At 45.8% G+C, this 26722-nt stretch overlaps 1 protein-coding gene across 13 annotated transcripts in view; it reads left to right on the top strand.

Moving 5' to 3' along the window:
* GAS7 (growth arrest specific 7) overlaps positions 1-26722 on the top strand; it is a 281536-nt gene that overhangs the window by 173982 nt on the left and 80832 nt on the right. For 11 of the 13 annotated variants that reach the window (XM_002827028.5, XM_054535433.2, XM_054535440.2 and 8 more), the window contains one exon: positions 6133-6253. In XM_002827028.5, coding sequence (XP_002827074.1) covers positions 6133-6253 — 121 coding nt within the window. Of the gene's footprint in view, positions 1-80; positions 343-6132; positions 6254-26722 lie in introns of those variants that run through there. The other 2 variants (XM_054535437.2, XM_054535436.2) reach the window with 2 other exon arrangements.

Raw genomic sequence — 26722 nt, 5'->3', positions numbered from 1 at the left:
CGGAGTAGCAGGGTCTGTACTGCCTGGAGGCTGCAGAGACAACCTCCACTGTCTGTTAAATAGTTTATTTGAAGGGTTTGGGGCAATGGGACAGAATCTTTTTCTTTAATAAGTCACTGTGCAGCCCAACACTGTCTTTTTACAAATCATGCTTATAAAAATTCTACGATCTCAGTTTTCATTTCAGAAGTGATGTTTTTTCTCAGTTGCTGCCTCTAACGCTGCAACGGAGTGGCTTCAGAGCACAGGACTCACCCAGGATCACTATTACAAATGCAGCCTCCCAGGCTGCTCTGGAGACTGAGTCAGGCCCGAGAGTGTGCACTTGAACTCACATCCCAGGTGACTGCTGGGGTGGCCCACGGTGACCATACTTTGAGAAACACTGCTGTAGGGGGATTTGTTTTTGATCTCTAATCTCTGGGTGACTTTGCTTGCCTGCTTTTTTTTTTTTTAAAGGAGGAATCAGTAGCCACCATTAAGGGGAAAATTTTGGGGGTTGTGTTTTTTTTTAAATAAAGAGACAAGGAAGTCAGCCTACAGCTAGGGAACGTGACGGCCTGGACGCGGGCGGTGATATTTTTGCACATCATATGCTCACTTGGGGACTGGGAGACAAGCAGGAGGATCAGGCTTGAGTTGTTGTCATCCTCCTTGGGAAGGAGCTGGGGCGTCAGGTGGTCTCAGTGAGAAAATGGAGCTGAGTAGGTGTAGCTGGGGAGAGATGTGGCCCAACTTTAAGGTAACTGGATAGAAGTCTCTAGAACAAAGCTATTATTTTAATTAATTAATTAATTAATTAATTTTGTGTAGAGATAGGGTCTTGCTACATTGCCCAGGCTGCCCTTGAACTCCTGGCCTCAAGCAATCCTCCTGCCTCGGCCTCCCAAAACGCTGGGATTACAGGCATGAGTCACTGCATCTGGTCAGCTGATATTTTTAAGCAGTTTGTTTTTACCATTTAACTAACCGTGCCACACTGGGCAAGTTATTAAACTCTCTGTGTCTCAGATGCCTTGTTTTAAAGCGGGGATAAATGCCATCCATGGGGCAGGCTTGTTGTGACGAGTAGCTGATTGTCTAAAGCACTCAGTCCAGTCTGGCATGCATTATAGATATTTGGTGACTGGTGAAAAGTCATTATCGATGGGTACAAATGGATCTGAGCTCAGATATTTCTCAAGTCCTTTCTAGAGTAGGGTTCTGAAGTAGTGTAGAAACCTCCTGCTATTACGTATGAAATAGCGTGTGTGTGTATGTGCACCCATTTTAGGGGACAGAAGATCCATAGCCTTCCTCAGATTCTTAGAGGATGCACTTTCCATATATATCATTGAGCAGGTTGCCTACTGAACAAGGAGGCCCAGGTGAGGGTGGATGGAGAGGGACTGAAGCCTGTCCTTGCAATCTGGCCAAGGGATGGTCCCTTCCAGAGGAAGAGGCCGCGTTTTATTATTCCCACAAAGACACCCTGTATTAGGTAAAGAATTTCTGAGTTAGAAAAAACTTCCTTCATTTTCCCCCAACCCCACTCCTGCTACCTCTGATCTTGTTCCTTCCAGATGGGGTCTGTCCCCAACCCCTGGGCCTGTGTCACCTCTGCTTCTAGTACAGTTCCCATGGGAAAGTGCTGACAAAATTGAAGGGAAAAAGCCACAGGACTAAGGAAGAGAAGGGAAGGATTTAACTTGGAAGGAAACTAATTAGAAGAATAAGATTGAGAGAGACCTTAATTATTGGGTGGTTATGCACACTGTATCCTCTGGATGCCTGGGGGCCGGCTGCTCCTGCCCCTCCGTGGCCATGAAGGGTGAGGTAATGCTGGCGCTGTTGGCCCTTAACTGAGAACTTGAAGGTAGCGAGGTCTAACTTCTGCCTTCGCCACATCTTTAAAAAAAAAATTTTTTTTTAATTTTTTCTTTATTTTTGAAACAGAGTCTCACTCTGTCACCCAGGCTGGAGTACAATGGCGCGATCTTGGCTCACGGCAACCTCCGCCTCCCGGGTTCAAGTGATTTTCCTGCCTCAGCCTCCTGAGTAGCTGGGATTACAGGCACCTGCCACCACGCCTGGCTAATTTTTGTATTTTTAGTAGACACAGGATTTCACCAGGTTGGCCAGGCTGGTCTCGAACTCCTGACGTCAGGTGATCCACCTGCCTTGGCCTCCCAAAGTGCTGGGGTTACAGGTGTGAGCCACCGTGCCCAGCCAAAAAAAATGTTTAATTGTGGTACAATACACATGACAAAATATTTACCATCAGTGATATATTTATGTATTCATGATATTGTGCGACCATTACCATGATCCAGTTCCGGAACATTGTCATTACTCCAAAGGGAAAACCTGTACCCATTCTCCCCTCGCCAGGCCGCTGGAAAAGACGAATCTATTTTTGTCTGTATGGCTCTGCCCATTCCGGGCATTTCATATGAATGAAATCATACAGTATGTGGTCTTTTGTGTCTGGCTCCTTTCACTTAGCATAATGTATTCAAGGTTTATTCATGTTGTAGCATGTATCACAGCTCCATTTTTTTAAATTTCTGAATAATATTCCATTGTATGGCTGTACTACACTATCCATCCATCTGTTGATGAGGGATTTGAGTTGTTTCTACTTTTTGGCCATTATGAATGATATTGCTATGAGCATCCATGTACCCATTTTTGTTTGACTGCGTGTTTCTAGGTGTTTGTGTCTATACCTGGTTGTCTCCATGTCTTTTGACTTTTAAAGTCAGCCATCAGGAGGAACGCTTTTCTAAGAGAAGAGAAAGGTGATGGGACTATGGCTGCCTCGGGAGATGGAGGCAGAGTGTGGCCCTGCAGGAGGGAGATGTGGAGACCATCTTTGCCACATCAGCCACATTAGGAGATGGGCCTGGTGGCCCCAGTGCCCTCCTCCTCCCCTCTTTCAGCATCTCATGGTCCTTCACGGCTCAGTATCAGGGTGCCTCCCACCTTCTGTAAGGTCCTGAATTTCCTCGTTGCAGGAGACCTCCGTGGTCATCAGTGCCTTGCGGAGAAGGGACAGCATCATTATTGCTGTTCCCTGGGTGGGACACTGAGGGTCACGGGTTGGGTCCACTGGCTCTCCAGCTCCTGTAAGGAGTGGTCTCCTCACTGCCCAGCCCTCTCACCAGAATGCACTGGCCAGCTCTCAAGCTGTTAACCTCCCCAGCAGGTGTTTGCCGTTCAAGTCGGGTAGTATTGGAAACAGAAACCTCAGAGAAGTGACTGATGGTGACATTTCAGACAGAGGGATGGTGAGGCTAGGGTGGAGGTCGGTATCGCCGTAGACAGACTGTGTGAAGCCCTTCCAGTGGAAAACCCCATTCATTGCGCATCCCTCAGGACGGGCGCTGCCCTAGGTGCTGAGTTGCGCATTGTTACCCTCTCCAGTGTCTTCCACAACTGGGCTCATATTATCACCCTTCGTTTCACAGATTCGAGAATAGCCTGGTGAGTCAGTAGCCTGTGGTCACATGGCTGTCAAGCGGTCCAGGCAGGATTGGCACTGAAGGCTGTTCGAGCCTGAGGGCTGTTTTCACTGTGCCTGTGGGTTCCTGTCTCTGCACCCCTTTTCTGGCCATGTCAATATTGGATCCTTCCCATTTCCTCCCAAGTTATTTGGATAAGTACCAATATGGCTTTCCCACGTTTGATTGAAGGAGAAACTAGAGTATTTCACTCAAGGAGAGGACACCTGGCATCTTGCCCCTCTGATTGTAGAATCTCTTTCATCAAACACTCATGCCTGTAGTTGTATTTTTTTCTTCTTTGTTTTGAGACAGGGTCTCACTGTGTCACTCAGGCTGGAGTGCAGTGGTGCGATCACAGCTCACTGCAACAACCTCCTAGGCTCAGGCTATCCTTCCACCTCAGCCTCCTAAGTAGCTGGGACCACAGGCGTATGCCACCACACCCAGCTAATTTTAAAAATTATTTGCAGACGGAGTCTTCCTATGTTGCCTAGGCTGGTCTCAAACTCTTGGGCTCCAGCCATTCTTCCACCTCGGCCTCCCAAAGTGCTAGGATTACAAGCGTGAGACATTGCACCTGGTCCTAACCCTCATTTTTAATCCCCTGACCCCCCACCCATGCCGACTTTATTTCCAATCCCCTATTGGACAAAATCTACATCTCCTGTGCATGGGATACTTCTTTCTCTCAACATGCATGCACGCACGCACGCACACACACACACACCTTGTTATAATCCTATTTGTCTTGCATATATTTTGGTTATCTTTCAATCCTGGAGAGACCAAAGCAGTGAGGAGGCCCAGGTAAACCTGCCCAGATATGGGCTTGTGCTTACTGGACGTACTGGTGAGACAGCAACCCGGGACCCTGGTGGGATGCCACACCGTGTTGAGCCTGGCTGCTGTCCACCTCACTGTCTCCTGCTTTCTTAGAAGACAGTTTTCCATACGGAATCAAACGGGCGCTGCAGGTTAGCAGGTGTAGGAGATGGAGCGTCCAGGGCATAGGGGAAAGCTTTTAATTAAGTTGTGAAAATGCATTATGAAACTTACACCGCAGCTACGCAGAGGGCAGAAGGGAGGCTGTGTTTACTTAAAGTCCCCGAGCAGCTCAGATTTACTCGTTCCCTCCGACGACATGCAAGGCACTACGGGAAGCCACGGCACGTGGTTTTGCAACCTTCACAAAGCGTGAGAGCAGCCTGGGAGCTGTGTGTCTCTGCTGCTCTCTGTCATTCTGTTATCTTGTTTTCCTAAGCGGGGGTCACCAGGGACCACCACTATGGGCACAGCTGGGGTATACTGAGGACATTTGGGAGCCGATTACCTTTACTGTTTGTGAACAGCCCCTGGCTTTGCTGAGAAATTCATGGCTACTCTTCGTGTGGCTAGAATTCTGATTTTAATCAATTTACTTCAAAAGGCATAGCAATCTTATGGGCTATTTTGGACTCTCTGTCCTAATTTTAAAATGTTCTTTAGCTAACCACTTTTATTTCTGTGTTTATGGGAGAAAATTTAGGGGGAACAGATATGTAGAAAGGAGAGTGTAATAATTGCCTGTAATCCCAGCACCCAGGGATCATGGCTGTTTTTTGTTTGTTTGTTTTTATATTTTTGTTTGTTTGTTTTGAGGTGGACTCTCGCTCTGTCGCCCAGGCTAGAGTGCAGTGGTGTGATATCTGCTCACTGCAACCACCTCCTCCTAGGTTCAAGCAATTATCTTGCCTCAGCCTCCCGAGTAGCTAGGACTACAGGCTCATGCCGCCACGCCTGGCTAATTTTTTGTATTTTTAGTAGAGGTGGGGTTTCACCGTGTTGCCCAGGCTGGTTGCGAACTCCTGAGCTTAGGCAATCCGCCCGCCTCGGCCTCCCAAAGTGCTGGGATTACAGACGTGAGCCACCGCGCCTGGCCATGGCTGTTTTTTTAGCATCTGTCTACTCGATATCTAGTTTCTTTATATGTCATATACATTTTTCTCTGATTTGTTTTTTAACGAAAAGTAACTCTATACATGGTTAAAAGAATTAAGCCGCATGTAAATGCATACAATGGGAAGTTAGCGTCTGCTCTGTCTCCGAGTCCTAGTTCTTTTCGCCAGAGTGATCTGGACCCTTGGCGAGAGAAGCTCCATCCAGCTCTTCATGGATTTTCGGCATTATTATAGAATGTTTTGCATCTCGCTGTGGGATGACTTGCATTAATTACTTCTGCTAGGTTTGCACAGCAAGCCTGGGGCCTTGTCTGCTGCTGTGCTTCGTGGTCTGGGAATTTCAGGCTTCAGATTTCACAATGGGAGCTGGTGGAGTGACAGGGCCCCCTTGCAAGCGCAGCACCCTGTGAGTGATTTTCTAGGGGGCCGCGGAGAAAGTCCAGCTCCATTAGCTGAATGGCATTTTCCTCTCTGCTCCCAGAGGAGGTGTCCCCTGTGCAGGGGCTCTGAACGCTCAGGTGCTTCTAACCGCTCATGCTCACGCAACCCCTGAGGTCACGTGTGTGCTGCCTCTGACCTCAGGGGTTTGTGGCCACAGACTTCCCAATGTCACGCTACTGTAGGGTGAATTCATCAGCCTCTGCCTTACCGGTTTAAAAACTCTTGCAAAAATGCCAAATGGGTGTGACCTTCTCTTTCTTCTCCAACAGAAGCCTGGAATGGTCCCCCCACCACCGGGAGAAGAAAGCCAGACGGTCATCCTTCCACCTGGCTGGCAAAGCTACCTGTCGCCTCAGGGCCGGCGGTACTATGTCAACACGACCACCAATGGTGAGTCCCGCTCGGGGGAGCATCCTGCACCAATTCCCTGGCATTCTGGCTGTCTAGAGGGGCAGGTTTTTTCTCCCTTCTTCACCTCTCTGTTTGGGGGTTTTTTCTTCTTAAGTCTATGCTCAGGGGCTGCAGTAAAGTCTTACTCCTTACACTGTGCCGGGTGGTAGGGGTGCAAGTCTGGGTCTGTAGCTCTGGGAGTATCTTGGAAGGAAGGCTGCCCTTTATGGTTGGAGTCTTCCTTGGACCCTGACGTCCACCCTGGGTATCTGTGTTAAACCCAACCTGTTTGTCTGGGCTGTGTTTTCTGAACGGTATCTCAAAAGGTTCTGTGGTCAACAGCTGGCTTGAATAAAATGAACGAGGCGAAGCCACTGCATGACGTCTTGGAATTTTGAAGGTTTTAATGATCTTGAAGCTTCAATACAGGGATTGCAAATGCGAGGTTTCCCTAATTTCACTACAACGTCATCTGTTTCCTTAAGTATCTCACTGGCTGGCATTTCTCCAGATGTTCTTTGGGAAATGCCAGGGGTACTTATGGGTTATTTATCCCATCAAATAGTACAGATTCCATGTGCATCTGAGTTGAATAGGACCACACCTCAATGCCCCCAATAATTAGGGACCTCCCAGGCCTTCAGATGACCCCAGGATCCCCAGAAGTTTGCTGTAGATGGTTTATAAAAGGGGGTGCACCACGTGGCAGGTTCTGTAACAAGGTGAGCAGAGGGCACTGTTGCAGGCTGTGGTCTTGGGCAGGGCAGGACAGGGTAAACCAGCTAAACAGAGCTGTGTCTTGACCTCCGTGACTCCCCAAAGAAATTACCATGAGAGAACTGAGAGGATTTAAACCAAGGAAAATGAGATTTAGTGGGAATCACAGACATGCATTCCAAGGCAGAAGATGAAAATAGTACCCAAGTCCAGCTGCTGGCTCAGCCTTGGCCTCTCACTCCTCTGTGCTTACCTGGGGGTATCGTTACTACAGCTGATGATTATAAGCCTGCACCAGGAGGGGGTCCTAGTGACTGGGGAGCCAGCTACTGTTTAGCAGAGACACAAAGAAGGCAGCTGGTTTATTCGTATCCCCTGGCAACCTGACCTTCCGCAGGCTCAAGAGGGGTGGTCTAGTGGAAGAGGTAATGAAGTTTCTAGGAAAAGGGAAGTAGGACTATTTCTGACCGTTCTAATCTTACACTTCCTCAAAACAAACACATGAACAGCTTTGCACTGTTACCGGAGACTTGAAATTTCAGAGAAGAGTGTGTCTATGAATGCAACACCCATCTGCCAAACACAGAATTTGGACCGTAGGATCATGAGATCATCAGTTATTTGGGACAACATTGGATCTGAATTATTGGAAGGTCAGGTTGCTAGGGGATATGAATAATTTGGATCCATTATCATCCCAAATAAGCTACTCTATTGCAAAGGGGCATGGGGGGAAATGGCTTTCTGAATTTCAGTATCTTGATCTTTTTTTAAGTTAGAGAATAGTTTGTTTTCAGGGTAAAAAATTCAATAAGTGCAAAAGGATTTCAAATAAAAAATAATCCCCGGTCTCACCTTTTAAACATATGTACACTTATTCTTTTAAAATAAATTGGAAAATATTGTCTATGTTGTCCTTTAAGTTACTTTGACAGTGTATGTGGACATCTTTCTATACTTTGTACATTTCAGTCTAACTCATTCTTTTAAACAGCTGTGTAGTAATCCATTGCATGGGTATGCTATTAATTTCACCAGCACTCTATTAATTTAAGTCACATTTTATATCAATAGACAGTGTGTGGCAGCTTTTTTCTGGGACTCAGATTTTAGCAGATGCCACTGGTGACAGCTTTCTTATGGGTCCTGGGATATAGTGATCCCACGGAGGCTCCAGGCCAGGGGTCAGTGAACTTTTTCTGTTAAAGGGCCAAGTAGGTCAGTATGTAGGCTTTGAGGGTCACGTGGTCTCCGTCCCAGCCACTCAGCTCTACTGTCACAGCATGAAAGCAGCCCTGGATGATAGGTAAACAAATGAGTGTAGCTGTGTTCCAATAAAACTTTATCTATGGATCCGAAAATAGGAATTTCAGATAACTTGTGTGTTATAAAATATCATTGTTCTGGCCGGGTATGGTGGCTCATGCCTGTAATCCCAGCACTTTGGGAGGCCGAGACAGGTGAATCACTTGAGGTCAGGAGTTCCAGACCAGCCTGGCCAACATGGTGAAACTCTGTCTCTACTAAAAATATCAAAATTATCCAGGTGTGGTGGTGGGCGCCTGTAGTCCCAGCTACCCAGGAGGCTGAGGCAGGAGAATTGCTTGAACCCGTGAGGTGGAGGTTGCAGTGAGCCGAGATCACGCCATTGCACCCCAGCCTGGTGACAGAGCAAGACTCCGTCTCAAGGAAAAAAAAAAACAAAAAACGTGAAAGATGATTTTCGTTGGCAAGTTCACTGGGCCATATGATAGTTGGTTTGACCAGTTGGTCCCTTGGGGCACAGCTGCTGGTCCCTGCTTCAAGCTGTCTGTTGGCTCCACAAGGACTTGTCCTATTTGCCCTTCCTCTCTTTATTTATTTATTTATTTATTTATTTTTTTAGACAGGGTCTCACTCTGTTGCCCAGGCTAGAGTACAGTGGCACAATCATGGCTCACTGCAGCCTCAACCTCCTGGGCTCAAGCACTCCTCCCATCTCAGCCCCCTGAGTAGCTGGGACTGCAGGCATGTGTCATCACGTCTGGCTGATTTCTTTATTTATTTTTTATTTTTTATTTATTTGAGACAGGGTCTTACTCTGTTGCCCAGGCTAGAGTGCAGTGGCACGATCATGGCTCACTGCAGCCTTAACTTCCTGGGCTTAAGTGACCCTCCCACCTCAGCCTCCTGAGTAGCTGGGATTACAGGCATGTGCCACCACACCTGGCTTTTTGTATTATTATTATTATTATTTTTTGTAGAGATGTTTTGCCATGTTGCCCAGGCTGGTTTTGAAATCTTGGCCTCAAGTAATCTACTGGCCTTGACCTTCCATGGTGTTGGGATTACAGACATGAGCCAGTGTGCCTAAAAACAGTTTTGTTTTGTTTTTTGTAGAGAAAGGGTTTCAGTATGTTGCCTAGGCTGATCCCGAACTTCTGGCTTCTGCCTCTGCTTCCCAAAGTGCTGAGATTATAGGCATGAGCCACCGTGCTCGGCTCTCTCCTTCTCTTTTATGCTAAAAATAATTCCAGCACCTACCTTGGTCTTAACATTCTAGATGCATACCAGTTTTATTCATTACTTGTTTAACTCATTGTTTTTTTTTGTTTATTTTTTTCTTTTTTTCTTTTTTCTTTTTCTTTTTTGAGACGGAGTCTCGCTCTGTCACCCAGGCTGGAGTGCAGTGGCACGATCTTGGCTCACTGCAAACTCTGCCTCCCAGGTTCACGCCATTCTCCTGCCTCAGCCTCCCAAGTATCTGGGACTACAGGTACCCACCACCACGCCCGTTTTTTTGTTTTGTTTTTTTTTTTTTTAGTAGTGACAGGGTTTCACCATGTTAGCCAGGATGGTCTCGATCTCCTGACCTTGTGATCCACCCATCTCGGCCTCCCAAAGTGCTGGGATTACAGGCGTGAGGCACCACGGCCGGCCTTAACTCATTGTTTTATCTGTTTGATTGAATCATTCATTCAACACATAGTTGAGCCTCAAATATGTACCAGGCAGAGTGAGTCTTGGATACTGGGGATTTAATAAGAACAAAGTCTCTGCCCTCAAAGTGTTTATCTTCTTATAGTGGGAACAGATTTTAAGTGAAAACCTATTTGATTCAATCAGGAAAGGGTTGTGAAGCAGGAGTCCAGGGTGTTTTAAGAGCATGTCACAGAGAGACCCTTGGGAATCAGGGGAGGCTTCCTGGAGGAGGAAGCTGCAGGATGGGAAGGATAAGGAAGGAGTAGGGGATGGGAAGTGTCTTATTGATGGCAAAGAGTCAGCTGTGTTTGTAGGGATCACGCAGCCCTTGAACATCATATTAATAATTTCGCTCAATAGTCTAAGGGAGAAGGAAAGCAGCTATCTTTCTGATTCTCCTCTGGAATCGTTTCTTAGACTTGTTTTGTTTGGCTGTAGGGATGTTTTAAATATTTTTTAATCTGCCTGCCTTTCTGCAGGAAGGCATCTGTGAGAATAGCCGCTCATGTTTATCTTACCTCCTGACTCCTGGAGGCACCTGAGCTTGTGCCTCCTCACTGCTGGGCCAGCTGCATCTATCTGCCTTTCTGCTTGGCCCCTTTCTTAAGCATCTTTGCTCTGTCCCTCTCCAGGTGGCATTTCATCCACATGCTAGCCCGGTGCCCCGAAAGTGCGGTCCCGGTTCTAAGCAGGCCATTCTTCTCTTCCTCTTTGTCTGTCTACCTTTTTTCCAGGCACTTCTAGTCTTTCTCCCTTAATCCCTAATCTCTTCTTTTCCAGAGGGTGCCTGGGGATAATAGGTGTTCTGTCCCCATTTTTACACCTATAACCAGTTGAAAGTCTAATTTACATTTGTATTACCTTGCCTTGGCTAATCTGCTTCTTTTCTTTTTTTTTTTTTGAGACAGAGTCTCGCTCTGTCACCAGACTGGAGTGCAGTGGTGCAATCTCGGCTCACTGCCAACCTCTGCCTCCCTGGTTCAAGCGATTCTCTTGCCTCAGCCTCCTGAGTAGCCAGGATTACAGACATGTGCCACCACACCCAGCTATTTTTTTGTATTTTTAGTAGAGACAGGGTTTCACCATGTTGGCCAGGATGGTCTTGATTTCCTGACCTCATGATCCACCCCTCCTCGGCCTCCGAAAGTGCTGGGATTACAGGTGTGAGCCACCGCACCTGGCTGGCTAATCTGCTTATTTTCACATCCATTTAGGATTTTATGGATGAGGTTGTCACAGTGCTAGCCACTGAGCCGGGCTCTGGGGATCCAAAATCAAACTAGATGCTGTCTCTGATCTCAGAACCTGCAGTTCTAATAGGGCCAGAGACACATATAAACCTATAAGTGTTCCAAGTATTTGTGCGGAAATCTGGGGGCTGGAGGAAGGGAGTAGTCAGCTTGATCTGGGTATCAACCAAGTGTTTGCAGGGGGAGGGGGCGGCCTTGACTCAGGCGTTCCAAGCCAAGGTTACAGCACGCGTGAAGACCAGGCAGGAGAGAAAAACAGCGGATGTGTTTGGCATTGGTTAAGGAACAAAGAGGTGAGAGAGAGAGTCAGAGGCCTTGGGGCATTTTGAGGAGTCAGGTCTTTATCCTGTAGGCAACAGGAATCCATGGGAAATTTCCAGGCGGTGGCGTGACATGATCAGAGTATTGTGGCAAGGCTGCTTGTGCGGCAGAGCGAAGCCTTTAAGGCCGGTAAGCGTGGAGGCTGACAGACTAAATGAGAGGAGAAATAATGAGGTCAAACACCAGTTCTACAGCAGTGGCTGGAGAGGATGTGGCTGTGGCAGGTCAGGGATTGGAAGTGCCTGGATTCCTCCAGGTTTTCTGCCTTGTGTGATGGGACCGTACAGTGAGTATAGGGTGTACAAGGGAGGAACAGGTTAGGAAGAAAGAAAAATGAGTCCATGCTGAGTGTGTGGTTCCCTGGGGTGCGTTCAGGGAGAGATGGCTGGCATTTGGATGGCTACGGTGTGACTTCGAGGACTTCTGAGCTAGAGATGGGAACTTGGTGAGCCATGTGGATACGTGGTCTGACATGCAGAGAGCGGAATGGATTTTGCCCCTCCTTGCCCTGTTGGCCCGGCCACTGTTGCGCAGTGACCAACCTGCCCAGCCACAGAGGATGGCCCAGGATTTGCGTTTCATCAGCAGAGAGGTGAGGTGATGAGGACGCAGACGATCACCCAGGGCCTTGCAGCACAGGTTTAAGGCAGCAGCCAAGGAGACCTTGAAGGAATTGTCAGAGATACGAGGAATCCAGGAGAAAGTAATGTCATCAAAGGCAAGGGAGAGAAGATTGTGAGGGAGGGGCAGTCAAGGACAGACTGAAATATAGATCAGGTTTATGATAAGAGTGTTGTTTTAAATCGCTGGGGAAAGCACAGATTATTTAGTAAACGGCGTTGGGCCAGATGGCTAACAGGAAGTTTCAGTGGTTAATGCAGTAATGCCGTTGCTTTCATATAAACTTCCCAGCGCCATCAGAGCATGGTCCGTGGACTTTGGGAAGTCCCCATCTTTCTTGTGGCTCTCTGGAAATTTCATCATGCAGAGCAGCCTTCAGTTCAGCCCCAGGAACTCCCGGGGTTTTGGTATCAGGAAATTGCTTGTCTTGCACTGTCCATGGAAGCTCTCCATTCCCACCAAAAGTTGACTGTATTCGTAACGGTTTGTGTTGTGTTTAGTGCGTGGATAGTGAGCTATTATCAATAGCCTACCCCATCCAGGGACCTCAGCTAGCGTTAAGGAGACTGTCTTAGTCTGTGTGGGCTTCACTAACAAAATACCATAGACTGGATGACTTATAAACAATGGAAATTTATTTATCACAGTTCAGGAGGATGGGAAGTACAGGATCAAGGTGCTGGCAGATTTGGTGTCGGGTGTGGGCCTGCTTTCTGGTTCATAAGGACAGCTGCATTCTCACGTGGTGGAAAGGACAAACAAGCTCCCCTGGGTTTCTCTTTTTTTTTATTTTTTTATTTTTTTGAGACAGAGTCTCGCTCTGTCACCCAGGCTGGAGTGCAGTGGTGCGATCTCAGCTCACTGCAACCTCTGCCTCCTGGATTCAAGCGATTCTCCTGCCTCAGCCTCCCAAGTAGCTGGAACTACAGGCGCCCGCCACCATGCCCGGCTAATTTTTTGTATTTTTTAGTAGAGACGGGGTTTCACCGTGTTAGCCAGGATGGTCTCGATCTCCTGACCTCGTGATTTGCCCTCCTCTGTCTCCCAAAGTGCTGGGATTACAGGCGTGAGCCACCGCGCCCTGCCTGGGTTTCTCTTTTAATGGCACTAACCCCATGATCGTGGAGCCTGCATGACTTAGTCACCTCCTAAAAGCACTGCCTCTTCATACTGTCACATGGGGAATTAGGTTTCAACATGTGAATGTGGAGGGGACACAAACATTCAGACCATGACAGGGACCTCTTTCTTATACAACAAATAATTGTATTTCAAGAGATATAGCACAACGTTTTTTGCTCCATTTATAATTGAAAGGTCGGCTGGGTGTGGTGGCTCTCACCTGTAATCCAGCACTTTGGGAGGCTGAGGTGGGCGGATCACTTGAGCCCAGGAGCTCGAGACCAGCCTGGGGACCATGGTGAAACCCCGTCTGTATTAAAAATACAAAAATTAGCCAGGTGTGGTGGCACACACCTGTAGTCCCAGCTACTTGGGAGGCTGAGGTGGAAGGATCACTTGAGCCCAGGAGGCGGAGGTTGCAATGAACTGAAATCGCACCATTGCTCTCCAGCCTGGGTGACAGAGCAAGCCACTGTCTCAAATAAATAAATAAAATAAAAATATAACTGGAAGGCCAGGCATGCATGCTTCCTCACTTAATGTTAATATAGTCATAGGTATTCAGGCCCTCTTTTTTGAGAGATGCTATCCTTTTAGATATGTTTAGGATACATTTTACCATTTGGACATTAGGGATATTTGAAGCCAGTATAGATAGATGGCCAAGATTAGTTTAGTTTAATGTATTAGTCAAGATTTTACTACTTATTTATTAATCTTTGTATACTCTAAATCCAGTAGTTTTATCTGTGTCCTTTTTTTTTTTTTTTAAACAAAGAGTACCATTTGAGTTGGTATCTTTTTTTTTTTGAAATGGAGTTTCACTCTTGTTGCCCAGGCTGGAGTGCAATGGTGCAGTCTCGGCCCACCACAACCTCCGCCTCCCAGGTTCAAGCGATTCTCCTGCCTCAGCCTCCCTAGTAGCCGGGACCACAGGCATGTGCCACCATGCCCGGCTAATTTTGTATTTTTAGTAGAAATGGGGTTTCTCCATGTTGGTCAGGCTGGTCTTGAACTCCCAGCCTCAGGTGATCCACCTGCCTCGGCCTCCCAAAGTGCTGGGATTACAGGCATGAGCCACCGCACCCGGCCTTGAGATGGTATCTTAACCCTTTCTCCCCCACTATAAGGCAGAGCCTGATGCAAGGGTTGAGTGTTAACACCTTATTTAGGAGGTATCAGTACGGAGGGGTGAGGGTAGGGATGCAAGGGAAGGAAAGCCAAAGAACAATGCCCAGTGATGCTGGCTGGTGTTTGACAGTGAAATGCACAGTCCCAGCCGGTCACTTAGTGGATATGTTCACTTCTGGAAGGGCTGCAAGGAGGAGCCATGCCCTGGAGTAGTCCTCAGGAAAGCAGAGATGTTTTATCTGCTCACCTCCTTCTTGTCTCCTATTTCACACTGGCCAAGCCCCTCCCCTTGCACAGCTATTTCCCTACACATTTGGGTTGTACCATCTAACTCTACCAACCTCCCAGAAAGCCAGATTCCACCATCCAGAGTGATGCTTTATCCAAGCCCAAGGCAGTGGCCAGCACAGCATGAGTGAGGTACCAAGCAAAACAGAAGGTGGCTGTTGATGGAACTATGAAGAGTCCAATGCCTGTGTCCCTAGGCAGAGACTCTCCTAGAACTGAGTGCTGTGGTGAACATCTGTCTCCACTCTCAGACCTTGATCACTTGATCTTTCATAAAAGTGGGTTGCAGAGGCCAGTGATTTTGCTTCGTTATCATCCTAGGAGGAAGCTTCTAAATCCTCTAACTCAGGGGTTGGCAAACTGTGGCCCATGGGCCAAATTCAACTCAGAGCTGTTTTTGTACATGAAGCTTTCTTTATTGGAACACAGCCATGCCCTTTTGTTTATATATTGTCTATGGCTGGTTTTGCATGGAGATTGTAGAGCTGAGTACAGACCGTCTCCAACTTAAAATGGTTGGACTTAACGATTTGACTTGGTGTAAAAGTGATACTCATTCACTAGAAACTGTACTTTAGTTCAGTATTCAGTAAATTACAGGAGATGCATAACACTTTACTACAAAATAGGCTTTATGGTAGATGATTTTGCCCAACTGTAGGCTAACGGAAGTGTTCTGAGCACGTCTAAGTTAGGTGAGGCGAAGCTATAGTATTCAGTAGTTTAGGTGTAATACATGCATTTTTGACATACAATATTTGCAAGTTACAATGGGTTTCTCAGTATATAGCCCTGTCATAAGTTGAGGAGTATCTGTAGTTGCAGCAGAGACCACGTGGCTCACAAAGTGAAAATATTTACTCTGACCCTTAACAGAAAAAGTTTGACAATACCTGGTTTAAGAAATAGAACCAGGCTGGGTGCAGTGGCTCACGCCTGTAATCCCAGCACTTTGGGAGGCTGAGGTGGGCGGATCACGAGGTCAGGAGATCGAGACCATCCTAGCTAACATGGTGAAACCCCATCTCTACTAAAAAAATACAAAAATTTAGCTGGGCGTGGTGGCGGGCACCTGTAGTTCCAGCTACTCGGGAGGCTGAGACAGGAGAATGGCCTGAACCCAGAAGGTGGAGCTTGCAGTGAGCCGAGATTGCACCACTGCACACCAGCCTGGGCGACAGAGGGAGACTCCAAAAAAAAAAAAAAAAAAAAAAAAAAGGAAATAGAACCTGTTTGTTTTACACATACGGAAATGAAGTCCCAGGTAAAGGGACTTGATCCAAGTTATCTGGTCATTTATAAGCCAAGCTGTGACCAGACTGCCCAGTCTTCTAATCTTTTCTTTTTTGCTTCAGTATTTGGAGGAATGGGCATGGGTGGCAGTGACTTAAGTTGGAATGAGAATAACTGAGTTTGTGGATTAGTAGATAAAGAAAAATAATCTGAAATAACATTTTTTAAGGGAAACCTATGCATCTTATGAAAGCATGAACCCAAATCCAGGAGAGTTGAAAATTGTTTTTAAGCTTTTTATTTTATTTTATTTTTTGAGGTTTTTTTTTGAGTTTATTTTTTGAGTTTTAAAGTTTTTTTTTTCTTTTTTTAGAAGGGTCTTGCTATATTGCCCAGGCTGGTCTTGAACTCCGGGCTCAAGCAATCCTCCAATCTTGGCCTCCCAAAATGTTGAGATTACAGGCATGAGTACCACACTCAGCCTTTTAAGCTCTTTTGATGAAGAATCTATATCTATAAATGTGTTATTATGTTTGTGAGCAAAGCTTGGAGGACTACACCAGGATGTGAGCTTTTGGATTCCTTTGCCAAATAGTAATTTTCTTGATTTCTTGCTTTATTTTTTCTTTAAATGAGTGGATTCCCATTTAACTTTATTATGCCAGGAACTAATATGAGTTTCTGGATAAGTTTTCCAGTAGAACACTTTTTAACTTTTCTTTGTTACAAATAATTGGATCCTTTTCTAACTCCCCCAATAGAATGAACGGCCCTGATAATTCCGTGTTAATAAAAGTTACTCTGAGAAGGTTCTATTCCCAAAAACATCCATCTATTTTCTTCTGTCCATCTGTGTTGAGCAAATGTGAGACTAAAAAGATGTACATGTGGCACATTTGGTTGATTAAATTAGGGTTGTGTGCATGTGCGCGTGCGCGTGTGTGTGTGTGTGCGTGTGCGCGCGCGCGTGTGTGTGTGTGTGTGTATGAGAGAGAGAGAGAGAGAGAGCCAGCCTAATTTATATAAAGCCTAATTTTGGCTTTATAATTTTTCTTTAATGGATTCTTAGTGGAAGGCTGTTAGAACTTAAAGCTGCCTATTAATCCGCTTCTGTGTGGGTTTTGTTTTCTCTTCCAGGATATCCGTTCTAATGTGTAATGTTTAGGTAATACTTACGTGCATAACACACCCCTCATTTTTCACCGGTGTTTAAGGCCAGTAATCTCCCATTTGTGGCAAATGCCAAGTGACTTAAAGTCAGTCACACTGCTAGTATGAAGTTGAAGACCCACCCAAGTAAAAAGACAAAAGAGACAGATTTTGTTGTTTGCTCTATTCTAGGAAGTTGAGTTACTTTGCAAGACTGTTTATTGGTAAACAGTGTGAGAGCGTTCCTCACTGTCTGTTAGGTGGAGTCAGTGATTAGCAGCATGTGGTTCAGATATGGAAGTGGAACAAAAATGTATAGAATAGGATCCAGAAATCTTCTAGAATATTCAGTGACCCAGAATATTCTACTCCTAGCTGTATACCTAAGAAAATTGGAAACACATGTCCACACAAAAACCCGTGCATGGATGTTCAGTTCAGAGGAGCGTTATTTATTATGGCTAGCAGCAACCCAAATGCCCATCAACTGATGAATGGATAAACAAAATGTGGTTTTATCCATACAGTGGAATATTATTCAGCCCTAAAAAGGAATGAAAGTACTGGTTGATACATGCTACAACGTGGATGAACCTTGAAAACATCACAGTAAGTCAAAGAAGCTAGACCCAAAAAGCCATGTGCCAGATGATTCTGTTTATATGAAATGCCTAGAATAGAGAAATCCACAGAAAACCACCCTAGTGGTTGCTTGGGGCTGGAGTTAATGGAGAGTGACTGCTGATAGGTACAGGGTTTCTTTTTGAGACAATAAAAATGTTTTGTTTTGTTTTTTTTTTTCCTTATGATGAATTTATTTTTTTTTTTTTTCTTTTATTATTATTATTATTATTATTATTATACTTTAGGTTTTATGGTACATGTGCCCAATGTGCAGGTAGAGACAATAAAAATGTTTTAAAATTAGGTAGTGGTGCAGGTTATACAACCCTGTGACTATACCAAAAACCATTATATTATATGCTTTTAGAGGGTGAATATAATGATATGTGAATTATATTGCAGTAAAAGTGTCATTAAAAACAGGCATGTGTGGGCATGGTGGGCGTTTATGACTTTCTTGGCATCCTTTAGAAACCGTTCTCCTTTTTTTTTCTTTTCTTTTTTTTTTTTTTTGAGACAGAGTCTGGCTGTGTCGCCCAGGCTGGAGTGCAGTGGCGCAATCTCAGCTCACTGCTGCAACCTCTGCCTCCCGGGTTCTAAGGGATTTCTCCTGCCTCAGCCTCCCGAGTACCTGGGATTACAGGTGCCCACCACCACGCCCGGCTAATTTTGTATTTTTAGTAGAGATGGGATTTCACCATGTTGGCCAGACTGGTCTCAAACTCCTGACCTCAGGTGATCCACCAGCCTCAGCCTCTCAAAGTGCTGGGAATACAGGCATGAGCCACCGTGCCCGGCCTAGAAACCATTCTTCAGACGTCTTGGTTAGGGAGTCTTTCTGTCTGATTGCCAAACTTTGGTGGGTGTCAGAAATACCTCGGAAATTGAGTTTGTTTAAAAAACAAAACAATACACAGATTCTATCACTGACTTTCAGAACCTATTTGGAAAGAGAAAAAATGTCTACTTTATATTTTTCAAAGTTTTCTAACAGTCACCACCTATTTTTACTTGCAAGGACACTTTGCAATAATAAAATGGTGGAGGCACCGTCAAATATGATAAAGTTGAAGAACAAATTTAAATCCAGTTTCCTCTTATACAAATTTAATGAGAAAACACGACTTCTTTAAATAGGTAAACATGCAGCGTAGCCCCAAGGTTAAAGGTTGTATAACCATAAACAATTGTAGAATCTCATGGTGGAGCTATTGAAGACAAACAACTCAGTTTTATGGTGACAAGACTTAGAATGAGTATAAAACTGCCAAGAAAGGCCCTTCACCTGGCCGGTGTTTATATTCTTAAGTGTCACCAGCGTGGCTGACTTGTGTATATTTTCCAGCCTTTATTCCTGTCTGTGTAAGAGGATGTAATGGCAGGTCTTATAATTTCAAAGCTTTAGGGCCAATAGCTCAAAAATTGTTTGGATCTCAGCATTTTTGCTGTTAAAAAAATACGCATGCACTCTGCTTTCAACTTTGTTTCTAGCTGAGGCTAAGTCAAAGAATTTGGGGCGGCTGGGCGCGGTGGCTCGCGCCTGTAATCCCAGCACTTTGGGAGGTCGAGGCGGGTGGATCACAAGGTCAGGAAATCGAGACCATCCTGGCTAACACGGTGAAACCCCGTCTCTACTAAAAATACAAAAAATTAGCCGGGCATGGTGGTGGGCGCCTGTAGTCCCAGCTACTCGGGAGGCTGAGGCAGGAGAATGGCTGGACCTGGGAGGTGGAGCTTGCAGGGAGCCAAGATCGCGCCACTAAACTCCAGCCTGGGTGACAGAGTGAGAGTCTGTCTCAAAAAAAAAAAAAAAAGAATTTGGGGCTGGTACTGTTTTCATTTGTACATTCTGCTTAGCACCCTGGCATCCGGACAAGATGAACAGCATCCCTGCCTTCAAGGAACCTAGAGTCTCATGTGCAGCAGTTCAGGCTTTGGAGGTTTGGAGGAGTTGTAAAGTTTCTTCTTTCATTTTTCTCTTCTATGGAGATCTTTAGACTGGGGCATCCTAATTTGCCTCTACTTTGGTTAGGATGAATGTGCTGGCCTGTAGTCACTTGTCTCTTTATCATTCATTATGTGGCAGAGCCCAGTGGCTTAGTGGAGTCCAGGCACTAATCCCATAGCAGGATCTCTACCAGTCATTAGATTGACCAATACTCGTTAATTACAGGCCAAAGGAAGTACAGGTCCGCTGTGCATTGTGTACCTATCAGGAATGACTTTTGCTTGATTTGAACTCTTTTTGAAAAGTGCTGGTCTGTGATTACTGGACTCCTAGGGAAATGGCATTATAATGTTTTGGGGATGGCAGGGAGGTGGCAGGCAGGCAAGGTCAGGACCTCTGGAATCCAGGAGAGCTGTCCTGCAAAGACACAGGGAGGGTAGATGTCACTTGCTGGCTTGTCATTAGACTAGAGACTGTCGACAGAAGCTTCCGTTCTGTGAACACAGTGCTTAAAAATGTTAGTTTTCAACATTGAAAAATTGGGAGTTTTTTTCATAAACATCTGGATATCTATCTTCTTTCAGAAAATCGTGAGGTGTGGCCCCACCAGCCCCACCTTCCTGCGTGAACACAGCTGGTTGGGGCTGAGAAGGTTACCACTACCTGCCATTTTTTTTTTAATACTCAATTGGGCTTCATGCATGTGTTTTCCGTGTTTAGTTCTGTGGGTGTCTGAGTTTGGGCCCAATGAAAAGAGGGTGCCTAGTGATTTTACATCAAGTATTGCGGGTGAGGGTGGCATCAGACACAAAGTCAGGAAGATATATATATATGTGTGTGTGTATATATATGTGTGTATGTATATATGTGTGTATATATGTATATATATGTATATGTATATATACGTATATGTATATGTGTGTATATATATATATATTTTTTGAGATGGAGTCCTGCTCTGTCACCCAGGTTGGAGTGCAATGGTGCAATCTCAGCTCACTGCAACCTCTGCCTCCCGGGTTCAAGCGATTCTCCTGCCTCAGCCTCCTGAGTAGCTGGGATTACAGGCATGTGCCACCACACCGGGCTAATTTTTGTATTTTTAGTAGAGGCGGGATTTCACCATGTTGGTCAGGCTGGTCTTGAACTCCTGACCTCTTGATCTGCCTGCCTTGGCCTCCCAAAGTGCTGGGATTAGAGGCATGAGCCACCGCACCCAGCCTAGGAAGACATTTTATGAATGAACTTGGAAATGAGAGATTATGAAAGGGGACCAAGCAAGAGAATAAAAAATCTAGGGCAACCAGACTCATTAGTCAACAGGTATGAAGCACCAGTTTCAAGAGGGATCTTAAAACCCATCCTACTTTGCCTTTTTTCTGGGGCTTTTATGTGTGTCCAACATTATTAGCACAGGAAGCTCTGCCATTCTGGGGCTTGTGTGGAGCCTGTGGGGTGGGGTGTGGGAATGGGAGCCTGTGGTGCGGTGGGAAGTTTTGGGCTACAGGGAGGATCTGTCTGGATGGACATAACCAGAGTGAGCTTTTAAAGGGTTAGGTCCCAGGGAGTCAGTGAAACTCCTAGTATACATGGAAATGATCTGTAGGTTATATTCTAATCAGTGAGTGGGCAAGGACCATGTGAATTGATTATCAAGTAACAAGTATTTGCTAAATGACTTCCGTGTGCTGGGCTCTAATTAACCACTTGGATGGCTTCTTGCAGGGGTGGTGTGGGTGAACACAATGCGAATGGCTTCTTGTTTGCAAAGACAGAATGCTTCCTGAAGTGGATATGAGATTGTTAAAATGAGACTTTCCTTTGGGTTGGAGTTCATTTCCTTTCCTGCCTGAGTATTGTGCTGAAAGTCCTTTCCACCTCTAGACACCCTACGAGGCTGTGAGTTGCAACTCCTACGAGCTCATCACCCACGAGTGTTTGAGACGGTGCCTCCCTATGCAAAGCTGGCATGAGGTCCCATCGATGAGATTGTTATTGTTGGAGGAAGACCTTGGAGTGGGGTAATAGCTTTTTTGTTACTTCATTCTGAGTTGGATTCCAAAGTAGGTAGTACTCATCCAAGAGGTGTAGGAGGAGGAAAACGGGGTGAGAAGTTAGTCATGCAGGATGCTATTGTTTACTGCCTGCCCACTCCCTGTGAGCACTGTGCCCAGTAGAGCAGAAGGGGCACTGAGATGGCACAAGGGTCTTGTCATCCTTGGACAGATGTTGAGCTGTGCTGTGCAGGTAGCAGGCACCCTGGATATTTCTGTGGCATGAAGCTCCTGCCCTCTTGCCAGCTGTGGTTAATGCCTATCTGCGTGCCCAAAGATACCCTCAGCCCCAAAAGAGTCACTTCTGTGAGGTCAGTCGAGAGTCAAGCCATTTATTGAGTGATCTGCCACAGGGATGGACTATTAGAATAATATGTTGGGATAGGGTCCTGCTCCCACTCTGAAAACTTGGCCAGATTGTGGGGACCCCATGGGGGGTCTTGGTGGCTGGTGACATGTGGAGTGGGGAGGTCGGAACAAAAGCAGTTTTCCAACTGGTACAGAAAATTGTCATTGCTTTCATAATCAATATTACTATACTCATGGGCTTTGGGTGAACACCTGCATGGACTTGTGCTGTGGTTGGAGCGTGGCTATCCTGTGCTTTCTTTACTGCCCGTCTGGGCCATGCCAGACACCTGCAGTCTCTGCTGCGGAACCCCCAGGCTCCTCTGTTTCTCATTTGTCCAGACTTTCTCATCCCCAGATCAACTTCCAGGTGTTAGGTGGACCTCTATCCCAGCCTCCTATTACCCCCAGCCAGCTCCAGCCTTCTGCTTCATGTTACGGGTTGAGTTGTGTCCCACAAAAGATGTCCAAGTTCTAACTCGCCAGTGCCTGGGAATGTGATCTTATTTGGAAATAAGATCTTTGCAAATGATCAAGTTAAGATGCGGTCTTCCAGTGTGGCAATTCCTCAAGGATCTAGAACTAGAAATACCATTTGACCCAGCCATCCCATTGCTGGGTATATACCCAAATGATTATGAATCATGCTGCTATAAAGACACATGCACACGTATGTTTATTGTGGCACTACTCACAATAGCAAAGACTTGGAACCAACCCAAATGTCCAACAATGATAGACTGGATTAAGAAAATGTGGCACATATACACCATGGAATACTATGCAGCCATTAAAAAGGATGAGTTCATGTCCTTTGTAGGGACGTGGATGAAGCTGGAAACCATCATTCTCAGCAAACTATCACAAGGACAGAAAACCAAACACCGCATGTTCTCACTCATAGGTGGGAATTGAACAATGAGAACACTTGGACACGGGGAGGGGAACATCACACACCAGGGCCTGTCATGGGATGGTTGGGGGAGGGGGGGAGGGGGGAGGGATAGCATTAGGAGATATACCTAATGTAAATGACGAGTTAATGGGTGCAGAACACCAACATGGCACATGTATACATATGTAACAAACCTGCACGTTGTGCACATGTACCCTAGAACTTAAAAGTATAATTAAAAAAAAAAAAAAAAAAGATGTGGTCTTCCTGGAGCATAGTGGACCCATATCCAATATGGTGGCATCCTCATCACAAGGAGGAAATGTGGACTGAGAGACAGACACGCATGGAGGGAAGACTCTGCGAAGGCACAGGGAGAAAGCCATCTATGAGGCAAGGAATGTCCAAGGCCACCACAAGCTAGGAGAGAGGCCTGGGACAGATTCTCAGAAGGAGCCAACCCTGCCAGTATCTTGATTTCAGACTTGTGGCCTCCAGAACTGTAACAATACGTTTCAGTTCTTTAAGCCACCCAGTAATGTGGTATTTTGTTATAGCAGCCCCCTGGAAACTGACACACTTCCCCCGCCCCACACTAGTGGTTATCTTTGAGCACTGATAGCAAAGCAGTGGTATCGTGTCCTCTAGGATGCTGTAAACAGGTTGCAATCTGTCCCCTACGTTTCAATACCCGGCATGAGGTTCAGGTGGCATGAGCAGCAGGAAGGGTGGCTTGTTTTCCCATTGCTTTGCCAGGCCATCAGTGAATGTGGGGTGCAGCCTCTTGCTTAAAAGAGCTGTCGTGGTAGCAGTTCCAAGAGAGACGGATTTTTTTTAAATTATGTGTTTTTGTTTTTTGGTACAAGCTGCAGAAAAGAGGGACTTAAAAAACAATTAATTTCCAAATACTTTTGATCCTTCTCTTGGCTGCTCTGAACCATACCAGAGAGGACTTGGCTGAAGGTCTTGCCTGCAGCTCTGCTGTTTCCTGGTATGTTAAGCTCTTCCTTGCATTTCCAGGATCCCGAAATTGCAATTCCCCCATCTCTAAAAGAGAGAGCTGGGCTAGTTTTTAAAACCTTTCAGGCTCTGTATTTCCCCCAAGAGACAACCCTGATGGCCACTGCAGGGGAGGGCTCAGCTCCTGCCTCCGCTTCCCTTTTTTCCCCGATTCCTGCTGGCTGGGTGCCTCCCTGCAGTGAGACGACACCTCATCAAGTTGGGGAGAAGGTGCTTCTTTCCAAGGCATGGGATTAGGGAGGGTTTTATTTCCTCTTTTTACTTTTCTGTGTTTTCCAGTGTTTCTTCCCTGGACCTGTATTACTTTTATAAGTAGGATAAAAATAATTTCTCTGAAATAGAGGAGAGGGCTGGAGCTTAGCACCAAGGCTTGCTTTTGCTTCCCGTTCCCTAGCGTAACCCTCGTGCTCCTCTGTTTCTGTTGATCTTTCTCAGATTTCTGTTTTTATTCGTGTCCTCTTCCCTCTCTCCTGCTTGAATCTTCTAGTTGTATTTTGGGGTGTTGCTAAGCTAAACAAGTGGTCTTATGTTCTGGCCATCAGGGGTTTGTTCCAGGGCCAAGCTGTGTGAATGTGAACCTGAGCCTGAAAAGGCCCAGGGCTTTTTTTGTTTGTTTGTTTGTTTTTATATGATACAAGGAGCATCCAACAATGCCCATCCCGTGTGCTCTCTGCCACTGGAGAAGGAGTGTGCCAGGCTGGAAGGCAAGGAGAATAATGACTCCTTGTCTCAGACCAAGACTTCACTTGCTTTCTGCTCCTGGTATATACAAATGATATGTGCTGATTGGGGAGATGAGTGCCATTGCAGAAAGGTACGGAGAACGGAGAGGACAGAGCAGAGGCAAAGCCTTGGGAAGCGGAAGAACAGAAAGGGCCGGGGCACATGGTGATTTTTGAATGCCGCGATCCCTGGCTCCGCTCTTTCGTATGAAGAGTAGATTCTTATTACACGGTGTGCAAATGCAGAACTTTCTTCACTAGCAGAATTTAGAGACAGAGATGAAAATCTCAAGGAACTTTTATGACGACCTGAGTATCTGGGGACATGGCTGATTTCATGACTCTCAGTGAATCCGCCCTGTTGCGTTCACTCTTCTTTTCCTAGATCTCTCTGACCAACCTGATGTCATTTCTGTAGTTTTCATCATTACCACCCGTTTGGAGGAAATGGTGCAGGCAGAGGGTGCCTTCAAGAGTAATTGGTGGGTTGTTTTGATTCTTGTGCCTTTCTTTTAAAGGGCCCTACCTCCAACACCTGGATAAAGGTAGCACCTGGTGCAGAGAAAACCCTGCCCTTCTTTGTCGCCTTCTAGACCAGTGTTTCTCAAAGTGTGGTCTCCAGACCAGCAGCATCAGCGTCGCCTGGGAACTTGTTAGATGTGCAGTTTCTCAGGCCCTACCCCAGACCTACTAAATCAGAAACTCTAGGAGTGAGACCCACAAATTTGCATTTTAATGCTCCCTCCAGGGGACTATAATGCTTATATCACACAGCATCACAGGACTGGCTTGAAACTGACCATCTCAGTATGAAACAGACCAAGTCCTAGTGAATGGCTAGCAGCTGCAATCTGTTTTAACCAGTCCTCCAAGTGATTCTGATGCGCTCTGACGTTTGAGAAGCGCTCCTTTAAAGCTGCCCCTGTTCCTAGCATCTTACCATTCCTCTGCACGAATGAAGTTTTCAGTCCTCTTTGCAGGGAGGTTTTTAAACCTCCTGCAATTTCCCAAGGAATCTTATTTCCTTATTTCCTTCAACTATAAAATGCTGCCTAGTTCTGCTTCATTTTGTGTGGTCTTCTCTATCCTGAATGCCCTTTTTAATGTTTGAGAATAACTTTTTTTGCCCAGAATTTCTATACATGTTTTACAGTGCTGGTTCGTGATAAGGACTTTTTCTGTGTGCCTGAAGGAGGCATGGGGCTAAATGGCCATCCTCTTCCTTGGGAATCCAGCAAGTTTACAAGTGGCTTTGTGGCCACACCTGAGAGATTATTGCTGATTTCTATTTCCCAAAATAGCCTTAGCTGTTTCTGACTATTTCCCCCAAGTCCTGTGAAAAGCAATACTCAGTGATTTTGAGCATAATTTTTTTTTTTTTTTTTTGAGACAAAGCCTTACCCTGTCACTCAGGATAGAGTGCAGTGGCATGATCTTGGCTCACTGCAACCTCCGCCTCCCGAATTCAATCAATTCTCCTGCCTCAGCCTCCCAAGTAACTGGGACTACAGGCGCACACCGTCATGCCCAACTAATTTTTGTATTTTTAGTAGAGATGGGGTTTCACCATGTTGGCCAGGCTGGTCTCGAACTCCTGACCTCAAGTGTTCCACCTGCCTCGGCCTCCCAAGGTGCTGGGATTACAGACATGAGCCATGGCACCCGGCCTTGAGCATAGTTTATACATGTAAAGTCACACCTTTTACTGGAAAGTCTTCTATATATGGATTAGCAATGCGAGCAATTGAAGTTAATAAAGGCCGAGTTTCTCAGAAAACAACAAAAAGTTGATGCATAAGTGGAAAAATGCCCATTTTATGGGATAAGTTTCCAAGCAGTTGTGTGGCATGATTTTCCATGGAGAGATTATGGAAGCACTGCTTGGAGCCTGTTAAAAAGCCACAGTTCAACATGGTCACCAAAGAATATTCCAGATATCAGTCTAATGGCCTCTGGGCCGGTGTTGGCCATTTACAGGGCAATGTGCTCTGATGGATGTCTTTGGGCAGGGACTGTATTGTTATAGGACTGGAAACCCACTCATACTAACTTAGGAAAAAAGGAC

This window comes from Pongo abelii, chromosome 19, assembly GCF_028885655.2.
Source record: "Pongo abelii isolate AG06213 chromosome 19, NHGRI_mPonAbe1-v2.0_pri, whole genome shotgun sequence".
Taxonomy (NCBI): Eukaryota; Metazoa; Chordata; class Mammalia; order Primates; family Hominidae; genus Pongo; species Pongo abelii.
This window is presented reverse-complemented; position numbering and strand designations above follow the sequence as displayed.